Source organism: Sarcophilus harrisii, chromosome 5, assembly GCF_902635505.1.
Source record: "Sarcophilus harrisii chromosome 5, mSarHar1.11, whole genome shotgun sequence".
NCBI lineage: Eukaryota > Metazoa > Chordata > Mammalia > Dasyuromorphia > Dasyuridae > Sarcophilus > Sarcophilus harrisii.
In genome coordinates this window covers 140,792,712-140,806,032 of record NC_045430.1, presented here as the reverse complement: position 1 = coordinate 140,806,032, position 13,321 = coordinate 140,792,712, and the positions used below count along the sequence as shown (strand labels likewise).

At 30.7% G+C, this 13,321-nt stretch overlaps 1 protein-coding gene across 6 annotated transcripts in view; it reads right to left on the bottom strand.

Moving 5' to 3' along the window:
* The window catches only part of HGF (hepatocyte growth factor), a 105,184-nt gene that overhangs the window by 76,124 nt on the left and 15,739 nt on the right, over nt 1-13,321 (bottom strand). For 2 of the 6 annotated variants that reach the window (XM_003771459.3, XM_031938664.1), the window contains exons 3-5: nt 10,569-10,681; nt 7,301-7,415; nt 194-336 (exon numbers count right to left, since the gene is read on the bottom strand). In XM_003771459.3, coding sequence (XP_003771507.1) covers nt 194-336; nt 7,301-7,415; nt 10,569-10,681 — 371 coding nt within the window. Of the gene's footprint in view, nt 1-193; nt 337-7,300; nt 7,416-10,568; nt 10,695-13,321 lie in introns of all 6 variants that reach the window. The other 4 variants (XM_023504734.2, XM_031938663.1, XM_023504735.2 and 1 more) reach the window with 4 other exon arrangements.

Sequence of the window (13,321 nt, the reverse complement as noted above, 5' to 3'; positions counted from 1 at the left end):
AGAACTATATTACCTTCATATTTAACAATTCTTTTAAAAATTAATCTCTAAATTAATCACATATAAACAGGATTTCACTTCTAATACCCATTTTCCTTGGTAATTTGATTAGTTACTATTAACAGTCACAAGGGTTAGATTTCCACTCTAAAGGGAAAGAGTATCCCACCATGCATTAATGTTGTTAATTTACCTTCTGAACACTGAGGAATGTCACAGACTTCATGGCGTACCTCTGGATTGCTTGTGAAACACCATGGTCCTCCTTCTTCCCCTCGAGGGTTTCGACAGTAATTTTCCTGTAGGTCTTTCCCCCGATAGCTCGAAGGCAAAAAGCTAGTTTTAAAATGATAATCATTACAGTATAAGAGCATGCAAATCTTATAGCAAATGTTGCTTTATTATTCATTAGGTGCAGGTTTATTTCTTATGAACCCACCCAGACTCATCCATTTGAAGAAAATTATAACCTTTCCTCCTTTCTTTGTTTTTATCAGAAAAATGCTCAAGCTTCATTTTTTTTTCTTTTGCTATACTGTTGTCACATTATATCCATATGAAACTTTCATGATTTGAATTACAAAGATAACAATGTTACTAAAATATATGCATGTTTGTGTGTGAAAGAGACAGAGAGAGAGGATGAAGAAGGAGGGAGAGATGCAGAAGAAAGAAAAGAGAAGTAATACTTTAAATAATTCTGACAGAATCCTAAATTCTGCTTAGTAGGCTCAAGATAGAATAACTGTCGTTCCTATGCTGAAGCTAATTCATGATGTTGATATTTAATTTGGGGATATGGTTCAGTATTTTCACTCATGTTTGATTCTTTGTGATCTGTCATTTTTTTTTCTCCAGCTCATTTTATAGATGAGGATTAGATGACTAACAGGATCACACAGCTAATAAGTATCTCAGGCCAGATTTGAATTTAGGTGCTACTGACTCTAGGCTTGGCACTCTTTCTACTTTGCCACCTAGTTACCTTCTACTTAATGTAGAATAGCTAATAAAAGGGATAGCTTTAGTTGGTCTTCCTTATAAGCCAGAATGGCAGTGTTTTGATTTCCTAGGATGCTCTCTGCCTCATGGTGAAGCATGGAAGAAGCAAAAGCTACATGGATGAGATTCCAATCCCAGAGATGTGTGAAGATGTGGGAGAGGGAGAGAGAGAGGTTTCACTGTAGTTGATTTCCTTTGTAATCATAAGCATTTTTATAGATTTTAAAACATTATTCTGAGAAGGGGTCTGTAGACTTCACCATTCTGTGAAAGTGGTCTAGGTAGCACAAAAAAAGGTTGAGAATTCTTACTCTCTGAGATCAAGGTGACTTTTTTTTTTATCCCCAGCCTTAGGATATTGTGTGAAGTATTGATGTATAACAAATCCATTCTCATACTCTCTCATTCTCATTTATATTCTCTCTCTCTCTTTCTCTGTCTGTCTCTCTCTCTCCTCCCATATATACACATACACACAGTTAGTATGTGTATATGAATGTATATTTTCTCCCTCCCCATGCATGCACATTCATTCACTGGTAGACAGTGGGATTGTTTGGTTGTTTTTTTTTTCCTTTCTGGAAGGAAAATAATTATAAGAATTAATGACATTATAGTTTGGGAAGGGGAAAGTATGGGAAGAGAGTAGAAGAGAGGAAAAGACGAATTAAGAAGAGAGAAAGAAAGGGTAAAGGAAGAAAAGAGAATGAGAATGAGAGCAAGAACAAGAGAAGGAGAGCTGGAGAGTACAAGCAAGAGTGGGAGAGCAAGAAACCTCAGGGAAATTTTTGTGGCAAACATTGTGCAGCCAGGAAATTTTAAAATTCCATTTTGCTTATCCTTGTGAAGTATTTTCTAAACACAAACTAATATGTATGACAAATACGTATTTTTATATTTCTTTTCAAATCAGTTTTTTTTCATAAGTAAGAATATATTAACCAGGGCTATAAGGAAGTAAAGCTATGTTATTAAAATTCAACATATTTTTAATCTAATAATATTGTTTCCATCAATGCTGTTTTATGAAAATGAGAAACTTTTTTTTTTTTTAAATAAGAGCTAGAAATCCGTTTCCTAGTTAGGAAAAAAAATAATGGTCTAATATTTTTAAGGCTTTGCCCACTCAAGAATGAGATCAACATTCTTTTCTCTGTTGTGAAACCAATGAACATAGCATTGGTTCATTTACTAAATGACCTTTTATAATTTAAAAATTTGCATCAGAGCATGAAATAAGTCATCAATAAAATTTGTACCTTCAGAAACTCTATGAGTTAAGATCAAAGTCATTCACTCCAATAGTTACTTATTCAACTTTGTAGGAAATCTATCTTTTAAAATAAACCATGTACAAAATATCTTTATATAAGAGTTCATACCTTCATATCACCTTTATTTTAAATATGCAAAAAACAAAAAGAGTGATGATGTTAATTAAAATTTAGCATACTAACGTGCTTCATTTATTAGAAAGTTTGAACCTATGACCAAGTAGTTCACTTTAAATTCATACCACCGGTTCTTAAGAGAGTTTTAGTATGCGTACCAGTGTGTGCATATCTATATATAGAGAGAGATATAGATATAGATATAGATATAGATAGAGAGAAATATAGATATAAATAAATACACACATATCATAAATACATATAGCCATGTGATCTTTAACCTTTCTTGGTTTTGGTTTCCTCACTAGTAAAATGAAGAGTTAAGAGTTCTAAATCCATGTTTCTACAAGTCTGTGCATCTCACAAGGCTGTTGAATGGAAAGTATTTCATAACTCTTCAAGTATTTACATCATGTGAATCATTATTCTTCCTTTTAAATTAATAATAATATATATTTCATTGACATAAATTCTAAATGAGGAAACTACTTCTACTAAGGAAATCAAGGATACAGGGAAGTTAAATGCTTTAGTAGATAGACTGATGGGCATGAACTTAGGAAACCCTGAGTTTGACTGTGTCAGGTACTTACTATGTGACCCTGAAAAAGTCACTCATCCACACTCAGCTTCAGTTTCCTCATCCATAAAATGTAAATAATAATAATTTGTACTTCAAAGAATTGAGATATGAAAAACACTTGTCAAACCCTAAAGCCTTATTTAAATGCTAATTATCATTATTATTATTATTGTTAGTGAGAAAATAATCTCAGTTTCTATATACTACTGAATCTTCATAAGATTTGTTTGTTTTATTTTGCTTTATTTTTCAATTTCTTTATACTGTCATCTGAAAGTTAACTCCATCACTCTAAAATTAGTTTAAGCTATTCTTTTAACAAAAGTATTTCCCCATTTTATGATTGTATATTACTAGACTTGAATCATATATACACTTTTCTGACCTTTTTTTCCAACTTTTCCCCATGACAATAGCTCCACAAACATTTAGTGACATACATATATACTGCCTTTTGGATAAGAGATGTATATTCTAAAATAATGTATAAACATTTTTACTTTAAATGCTTTAGTAGCTTTTATAGCAAAAAATGCAATGTGTCCCAAAAGTCCTAGTGCAGCTTTAAGCTTGAACAGATCAAAACTGCACTAAGACTTTTGGAACCCATTTATTATTGTTATTCTTTCTGTGAATAATGGATCATGTCAACCCTGGATAGGACCACTGACCATACAGATAAAAGCAATGGAATATTGGGGTCTTCTCTGCTGCTAACTTGTAATGTGTAGGGAAGCATCGCTTAACCAATCTGAGGGCTAATTTCCTTATTAGTAAAATCATGGAGTTAGGCTTCTCTATGAACTCATTTCTAGCATGGTAATTCTATGGACCAGGTTTGTGTGAAGCAGGGTACATCTTATCAAATGCTGAATAGAGGCAAATAAATAAAAATTAGTATTTTAAAATCATTTTTGTTCCATCTCATCCTCCCACTCCAATCCATACAGATTTGGAGAGAAAGATGGTCACAAATATAAGGGACATAAGTGTAGAAGAAGAGAGAATAGTAGGAAAAGAAATAAAATATTTTTTCTGGATGTAGAAAATGGGGAGAAAATTAAAAGTTAGCTCATTATTATAGTATTGGTCTTAATATAATAGATTTATAATTTCTTGTGCAATCACTTTTTATTGTACTATATTATGGAAATGTTTGCTTTGTTGTACAAATTTAAAATAGAATTTTAAAAATATTCTATCAAAAGTTTTCCAAGAAATCAAGATCAAATAATTCTCTTTTGGTTCACCTTCTTTCTATTGCATTGGATCTTCAAGTTGATAGAACTTGATTAGTTGATATAGTTGATAGAACACTGGATCTGGAGGGGGAAGACCTGAATTCAAATCCTACTTCAGTAATAGTAACTGTGTATACCTGGGCAAATCACTTAATATCTGTCTGCCACAGTTTCCTCTTATGTTAAACAGGGACAACTCCCTATTTAACGTCTTATGTTAAATAGTTCCTAACTCCCAAGGCTGTTATGAAAACACAATGAGATAATACATGTACTGGACTTTGCAAAACTTATATTGTTAGATGAATTCTAAGTATTAATAAGATTAAGTTAAATAAAGTTATTTAATAAGCACTATTTTGTTCCAGGGACTGTGCTAAGTTGTTGTATTGATGTTCCCTATGTTTAATCTGGGCTGAAAGTTCAGAGCTGTTTTTTTGTTTTTATTTTGGTTTTTTGTTACATTGTAGATAGCTAGATAGCTCAGTGGATATAGGGTAGAGCCTAAACTCAGGAAAAACCGAATTCAGATGTGGCCTCAGATAATGAGCAAGTCATTTAGCCTCTGTTTGCCTCAGTTTCCTCAACTGTAAAATGGTCATAATACTTCACAGAGGTATTGTAAAGATCAAATCAGATGATCATTATAAAGTGCTTAGGACAATGCTGGACACTAAATAGATGTTATATAAATCCTTATTTCTTCTCCTTCCCCATTATGTTGTACTCAATTTGTTCACATAACGAAGTTTTGAATATAATTGAATATAATTCATTTGTTCACTCTATATTTATGGAGCACTTACTATATGAGAGTTTATGCTGTGGACTATAGTACACTAGAGTCATTACCCCATTCATGAAGTCCTAGGGCATAGAATTTGACCTAGAAAGGATCTTGACATTATCTAGTCCATACTTCTTTACAGAAGACAGAGAAGAGACTTCACACACAGATGGTTAAGAATACAGACAAAATTTGAACATTTTCTCTGATTTTAATCCTATGAAAGCTTTTAAGGGAGGAGTGGGGGGATGTGGCTAAAAAATTATCTGAAATGAAGTCCTCAAATTTATTTTTTTTAATTTGGCTCAAAACTTCAAAATACTGGCCTGAATTTTCTTCTCTGAATATCTTATATGGATGTAAAATATTATGATTTTTTACACATTCATTTACCTCATTAATGAAGATGTTGAACAGCAAGTAAAGAAACTAGACCTATATTCCTAGATCACCTGATTTTCCAGTTTATCTTTTCTATTCATTTGACCATCCATCATCATGATGCCATTAAATCTATTTATAAAGTATTTCAATTTAAGGAGTCAACAACATACCATTACTTCAGCCAAGGGCATATTTCTTTCTCTATTACCCCTGCAATATGGTCCAAGAATCAAGCACTTCACTTTATTTTTGTATACCACACTCCAAAATAACAACTAGTGGATGAAGGTCATTTCTTCCTAAAATAGTGTAAGCATAGAGAGCTTGCAAAAAAAAAAAAAAAAATGAAAGTCTCTCTCTAGTAAGGCTTTCTATCACAATGAAATGTTAGTTGATAAAGCAACCGATTGGACTTCACAGTTCCCAGGAAGATCTATTACAAATCCATCCCCTCTAGATCTGTGATGTCTCACCACCACAAAATATTGGGGTTGAAATAAGACCTCTGTTGAGTCCAGTACACATCCTGGCACTATGGAAGGATCAATTTCAAATGTTATTTCTTTGTTCATGGATAACTTACATTATTTTCTGCAAGGGTATTTTATCCTCCTAATGCAGGTAGTGAAATCAAGCTAATCTTTGAGAAGACAAAGCCAAATTATTTTCTTTTTATTTTAATTCAAGTACAGCACTATATTCTAGGGAAAAGCAAATGTAATTTTGATTTTTAAATTACTTATTTAGAATAGCAGTTGTAAATCTCTGACACTGAAATGTTGCAGCTGGTTAACTCCAAAGTACTATGTTAATAAGAACAAAATCATGAGTACCCTTCTGGTCACCAGTTACCTTTGCTTTTTTCTATGGTCAGTGCCAATACCCGCAATATACGTTAAATACATAGTAAATATAGAATACTGAATAGTTACTATGAAAGTACAGATGGATTAGTGCAAATGTTTTACTACAACTTGGGATAGAGGGAAGGAACTAGGATATTAATAATGCCATTTTTCTTATTAATGGCATTGATGTCATTTTATATTGAAATGTCTAATTCTTAAACTTCCATTTTATTTCAGCAGATATAATACAAACTAACAGCTTATTTAATGAAATTAATATCTGAGATTAATCTTGGAAAATATTCTAAATCTTAGGAGTTATTATCTCATTAAGAGTTACCAGGCACTTATGTTTGTCATCTTTTAACCACATACAGTATTAAATCTGTCCTTAACTCCTACACATCTTTAAATGGAAGGCACCACAGTGCAATCTTCAAAAATTAATAGACAAGTATTTCCATCAAGAGGGAGATTACCCTACCCTCCCCATCTTGCATTTGATGGCAGTCATGACTAAGGAAAGTATCAATGAAGAAACAAGACACTTGTCTAGTAAACCACAGAGCACACTCATTAGATTCCTTGAGTTTCTCTGAATCTAAACCTGATTCCTATTGTTGTTTCTCTTTCAAAAAAAAGGGTTTGCATTGTTTGAAGTCAGTAGGCCACAGGCACAACCAGAAAAGGAATTTAGTATAAAAATCCAGTTTCATCTTACTCTCCAAAGTATACACATTTCACTGTCAGCATGAGTTTATAAGGATAGCTTGTATCAGTTATATTTTTTCATAATATATATAGTCATAAATAATCAACATACAGAATAAAAGATTGTAAAATAGGAGACCAACAAAATTATTACACTAAATCTTTAGGGATAAATTAGCAAATATGAAATATTTGACAAAGGATAGGTCAACTATAAATATACACACATATAAGCTGATTCAATGATTTTTATTATGATGGATGTGTACTAAAACCTGCTTAAAGGACTTATTTTCTTAAATTATTTTTAAAAAAAAAATGTTTAGATTATTATTTCTTTGTGTTATTCTTACCCGTGTTCATGTGGTATCATCGAATTCCATGGCTGACATTTGATACCACTCTTAGTTATAGATACAGTTCCCTTGTAGCTTCCCCCTTTACCAATGATACAGTTTCTAATGTAGTCTATTAGAAGAAAGCAAAGAAAATATTAAAAGCATATGAAGTATATGCTTTACTTTTTAAAGATGAAAATTAAAATTTCATTCAAACCTGTAATTAGCACAGACATATATTATTTCAATTAACAGAAAAAGTTCTAATATAATGACTCCACAAAAACATTCAGAACTATTACTCCCTAGAAGTTTCTGAGGGTATTAAAAAAGTAATGATATTACTGAAATTGTTAATTTTGACATCAATTTTAAACTAAGGAACAACAGAGCCTCTCATTTAGATAAATGAATATGTTATTTAGTTTTTGTGTCTTATTCTTATTTAAATTGTTTTATAAATATTGAACTGAGATTTTTTCCTGTTCTTATGTAAGCTTAAGTTGCCAAATTAAAGCAAAGATAGCAGAATTCATTACATATACACAAATATGTATGTGTGTTTGGAAGTGTAATCATCTTGTTAAATGTGTAAGAGATTGATGTTAAATTCAACCAGAAACGGGGACCATTAAACCTTACTCAATATGTGGCTCCCAAACAAACCACAGAGTGACTTAGAAAACCACAAATTAACATTAACATTAAATACATTCTACTGTAGTTATATATTTTTTAATTATTTCTCATTTTTATTTATTTCATTTTGGTTATTTATTTATTCTGGTCCAGTCACAGTCAAAACACTCAAAAGTGTTTTGAAATAAGTTTTGACCCTGCTGGTATGACACTTTTGTTTCCTACCTCATGGAGAGGTATGTATACAAATTTATAGAAAAAACATTCCATAACCAAAGAATATTTTATTAACATAAATTCAGCATCACTAGCCATATCAGCATCTAGCCAATGATGGGGAAAATAATCAAAGTGGATATACAATTTACACACATACATTAACACAACTAAAAAATTATCAATGTCCTTACAAGTTTTATTAAGCATTTCTATAATTTCTTTTAATTTCTTTAAAAGTTTCATTTTAAAAATAAATTCATTGTCATTAATAAAAATAAAAAATAACACATTTTATAAACTATAACTCTGATGATTTCTATCAATATGAAATATTATTGATGCAATTAATATTCTTTGGTTATTTAAATCATGTCTTAAAAAAAAAAAAAGAAACTTGTTAATATTGTCCATATTGTGTCTAGATATCAAAATTGATGGAATAATTGAACTAGATTTTGCTTTTTAAGTTTACTTAAGCATGCAATTAAGAAAAGCTTTTTTTTAAGACAGAATATTCTCATTTTCCTCAAATCTCTCTATCAAAGCTATACCAAGTTTTTTTTTTACTATAGTAGTTAAAATAATTTAAATTAGTGATTCACAAAAAATATTAATTCAAAATATAGAAATATAAAATAAAATATAAAAACCTTTTTAAATTTTATATTTGGTGATTTGTAATCACAGCTTAAAATTCAAAATTGATACATGGAATAGAATACTTTTTAATCTTATGACATAGCTTTTTTATCATATGTAGTTATGTTTCAGGGATATATTTTGACCCCTTTGAATCTTCTTAATAATGAATCATGTTACAATAGTATTCAACACTTTATATTAATTAGTGTTACTAAAACATTTTGATATTTAAAAATGAATGCCATATATGCTGGCTTTCTATTATTCACTCCATTTCAAACTTTGTACAAGGGAAAGGAAGCTTTCTTAAATTTTCTAACATCTTTTCCCAGGAGATGAAATACTATTCATTTTATTAATGAGCTAGTGAGGGTTATATTTTTCTGCTGTTCTGAAAGGTGACTACCCAGTGTGGTTAGAGCATGTCAGATGCAAAAAACAAGTCTATGGTTTGAAGGAGAGATTGCTAATTTCACCCACTTTGGGGAATTTTCTTCAAATACTTAGCAGCTAGTACTGCTATATATTTGACCTAACCAGAAATCTGTCATGTAGAGATTTATAATAAATCTCCACAACACTAAGTAAAGATCTCAGAATTAGCCATTTGATTGACTATTTATATAATTATGTATATTTATATATATAATTGTACCACAAAATGTCATTTTAATTGAAAATTAATGAAATATTTTATCTTTAAGCCACTATTTTAAACATAAAATAGTTTTTAATTTCCCTGCTTAGTTTTATATAATTAACTAGATAAATTGTAATCTCCTCCTAAATCTTTCTTATATAGAAAGGATTTAATCACAGTAATTTTGAAATCAGGTATCCAAGTTATAATTGTTGCCAATGTCATTTCATGGAATTTACAGTTTAATTTGTTTGAAATAATAAACATATTTTAATAATGTATAACATAGAGCAAATTTCATACCTTTTTCAAACCTGAAAAGCAAGAGGAATAGGTGTTACTAGTCTCATTTTATATAGTGAAACTTGGAGACTTTCAAGGCTATCTTTGGTAGTGCATACAAAATTCTTTTGAGGAATAAGTCACAATTCCTCTCAGAAGAATAGTCAGACAATCTCTCCAACCAAAGAAACCCTAACTAAAATGGTTATGAATGATTTAGCGTCTCTTAATTATTTACTGTTGAGTCATTTTTCAATCATGTCCGACTTTGACTCATTTGGAATCTTCTTGACCAAGAGACTAGAGAGTGATTTCTCATTTCCTTTTCCAGCTCATTTTAAAGATGAGAAACTGAGGCAAACAGAGTGAAATGACTTGCTAAGGGTCACACAGCTTTGTAGTACCTAAGGCTGAATTTGAATTCAGCAAGATGAGTCTTCCTGACTCCACTGCCTGGCACTTTCTCCACTGAGATACCTAGTTGCCCCTCTTAATTATTTAACTGATGACATAATGAATCTGATCAATTATGAAGAATGATCTTTTAAGTTATTTTGAGGGGGAATACTAATGAAGTATTGATTTGTTGGTAATATGTGAACATAGTGTTAATCATCTTTATAAGGAAGTTTTGAATTCAACTGTTGCCCTTCTGAGAAACAGCTAGCCACAGCACTGGACAGGAAACTGGGACACTCAACTCAAGTTCTTCCACCCAACAAATTAGCAATCTCAGGAAGTCTCAGGCCAGGTTTTCTTATTTTTTTTTTTAATTTTGAGATCATATAAGATGATCTCTTAGGTCATTAAAATTCTAAAAATGTGTGATTTTGGATGAAAATTTAAGGAGAATCAAGTTACCTTTGTTTTCATACAGATCAAATTCATGGTCATGCTTCTTTCTCACTCCATTTGACATGCTATTGAAAGGGAACCAATGACATCGTTTTTTTGCTTTGTCAAAAGCAAAAGCCCTGAAAAAAATATCTGAATGAAAAAAAGGAATACCACTTTTTACATAGCTTTTACAGTGGTGGGCATATGGTATATCAAGGAAAAAAATGTCAGCAAATATATCATTACATAGGGACAAAAGAAACTCAAATAACATCCAAACCTTCTCATGTGATCTTACAATAAATAAAGAAAGAAAATTAACTTTCTCTGGTCTTGGCTTAAAATATTAGTTTTCTTACTCCTGCATTTTCACTTTTAGTTTTACATTTTTCTTGTAAAAAATGTATAAAAACACCCATCCAATCTTATTTACTTTCTAAAATCACTCTTCTTTCAATAACAGAACTGAATAGCAACTTCCTGTATTTATTTAGAGAAGAATGATCTATTATAACTATCACAGTATACCCAGTCTTATAAAGTGCTCAAGAAGAAAAAAAAATTAAAGAAATTGCTAATGAAAAACATTACTAAGATGTTTTTGTAGTCAATATTATGCTATAAAAGTATTATAAAGTGAAAATTTGTTAAATATTTTTCTTCTAAGACAAACTTCTAGCACCTCAAGTATAATGCTAAAAGCACAATGTCATTATAATACACCTAAATATTTTATTTGCCTTGGTCATATATATTTGTATATGTGTGTGTATATATATATATAAAATATTATACATAAACACACATATATATATACATATATTCATATATATATACACATATATATATATATTCCTTAAGTTAGCCTAATTGGCAAATTGAATTTTTCTCCCTTCGGATACTTGAATATTTTTAAAAAATCTTTAAATGGAATCTTTCATGAATATTTGCATATTGCCATATGCAAATATGGCCAGGTATATAACCAATATGAATTACTATACCATAAGACTTCCCCTTTAAATTCTATAAATGAGTGCTTTAAGCAACTCTTGATACCCAATAATTTTACATTTTTAATAACTAGACTTTTTGTTTTATTGATCCAATCATTTTCAAGTGATTTATTATAAAAATTTTGAAAGATAAATAGATTTTGAAGAAGTTGATGAAAGTCTCATATAATATCCACTTCCCCAAAATTAATTTTGAGCCTTTCATAGTTTTTATGGATATACTATTTTATTAGGTATCTATTTTCTAAAAACAATTTTACATTATACATGTAAATAAAAATATTTTTGAAACTATTTCCCATTTGAAAAAGTAATGGGGGGGAAGCAAAATTCTTGATTTTAAAAATTCACACAGTGAACTGAAAAAAAGTGTAAAACTGGTGTGTGTGGGGATTGTACTTGTTAGGAAATGATATAAGAGAATAATAAAGCCTGTGTTAATCAACTACATCGTAAATTTTAGTGACAATAGTTTTATTGGATAGGTCTAGTGTAACCACATTACTACTTAATGAATTACACTAAAAATCACTCTTCATCACCCTTCCTTGTTGCATCTAATTAGGATTTTTTCTTCTTTTTCTCAAGATAATGCTACCAAATGGTGTTGTCATCCCTCTCCAAAACTCCTTGTTTTAGTTCATCAACAAATTAAAATGTCTTGTTAAAGATAATCTATTCTGATATTATCGTTGTTATCTTAATTTTTCTCATCTTTGTTTCTTTCTATTTATTAACCGGCAACTACGTATAGGTTATCTCATAGTATATATGAATTCTTCTGATTCATAGTGATGATCTGGAAAGAACAAGAGTCTTCACATAAAATGATCTGGGCTCAAATTTCTGTTCAGCCATGTGACAAGTGGTAAAAAAAAATTTGATCTCTCTGTGTCTACTATAATAGGGGACAAACCAATGAAGTTCTAGTTCATAGAGTCTGCATTGATATACCCTGCCTGCTGGGTTCTAAAGATCATATACAATATTACATCCCTGGTTTCAACAGAACTCTGGTAAATCTGTTTAAGCATGTGTATTGGAGAGGCTCTTTGCCTTAATTCAGAACACTGACAAATATAGTGTATTTCCTATCAGCTCACTGCATGATAAGAAAAATAGTTGTATTCAATTCAATAAATATTGATTAAGCACCTACTATCTGCCACCAAAAAATAAACTGTCCTTGCTCTCAAGAAGCTTATAATCTAATGAGAGAGGACTATACAAAAGGAAACAAAAAGGTGTTGATGATTGGGGTGGGTATTGGGGAAAGGAGAAGAGTGAAGGTGAAGTAGTATATGTCATTCTGTGAAGCTGAAGCTAAACAGAATTGCTGCTGGAAAAATGGCTGCTGAAAAGAAAATGACATTTAGTAGGTTAGAAGAAACTCCTAAGGAAACATTTTCTCTTCCCTGGTAATATTTAAGTGAAGAGGAAGAAATTCTAGAGTGAGTCTCAACATGAGTAATATCAATGGAATGTCACAGCTGTCTTATTTATATACCTGGGAATCATGTGGCTTTGAATGCATGGTCCCTCAATTTTCTTTGCTTCTTTGTGTTTTTCTTTTTTTATATATTTTGAATAAATGAATATCAGAAAGGGATGGACCAGATTATGATACTATGGGCTTTAAAAAGTTTGAAGAGCTATCAGAAGTTCCCTTAGCAACAGCACCCAATATAATCAATTGTTGGATTCAGTGAGAAGGTAGCTCTTACAAATGACCTAATTAACTCTTCCAGCTATGAACTGACC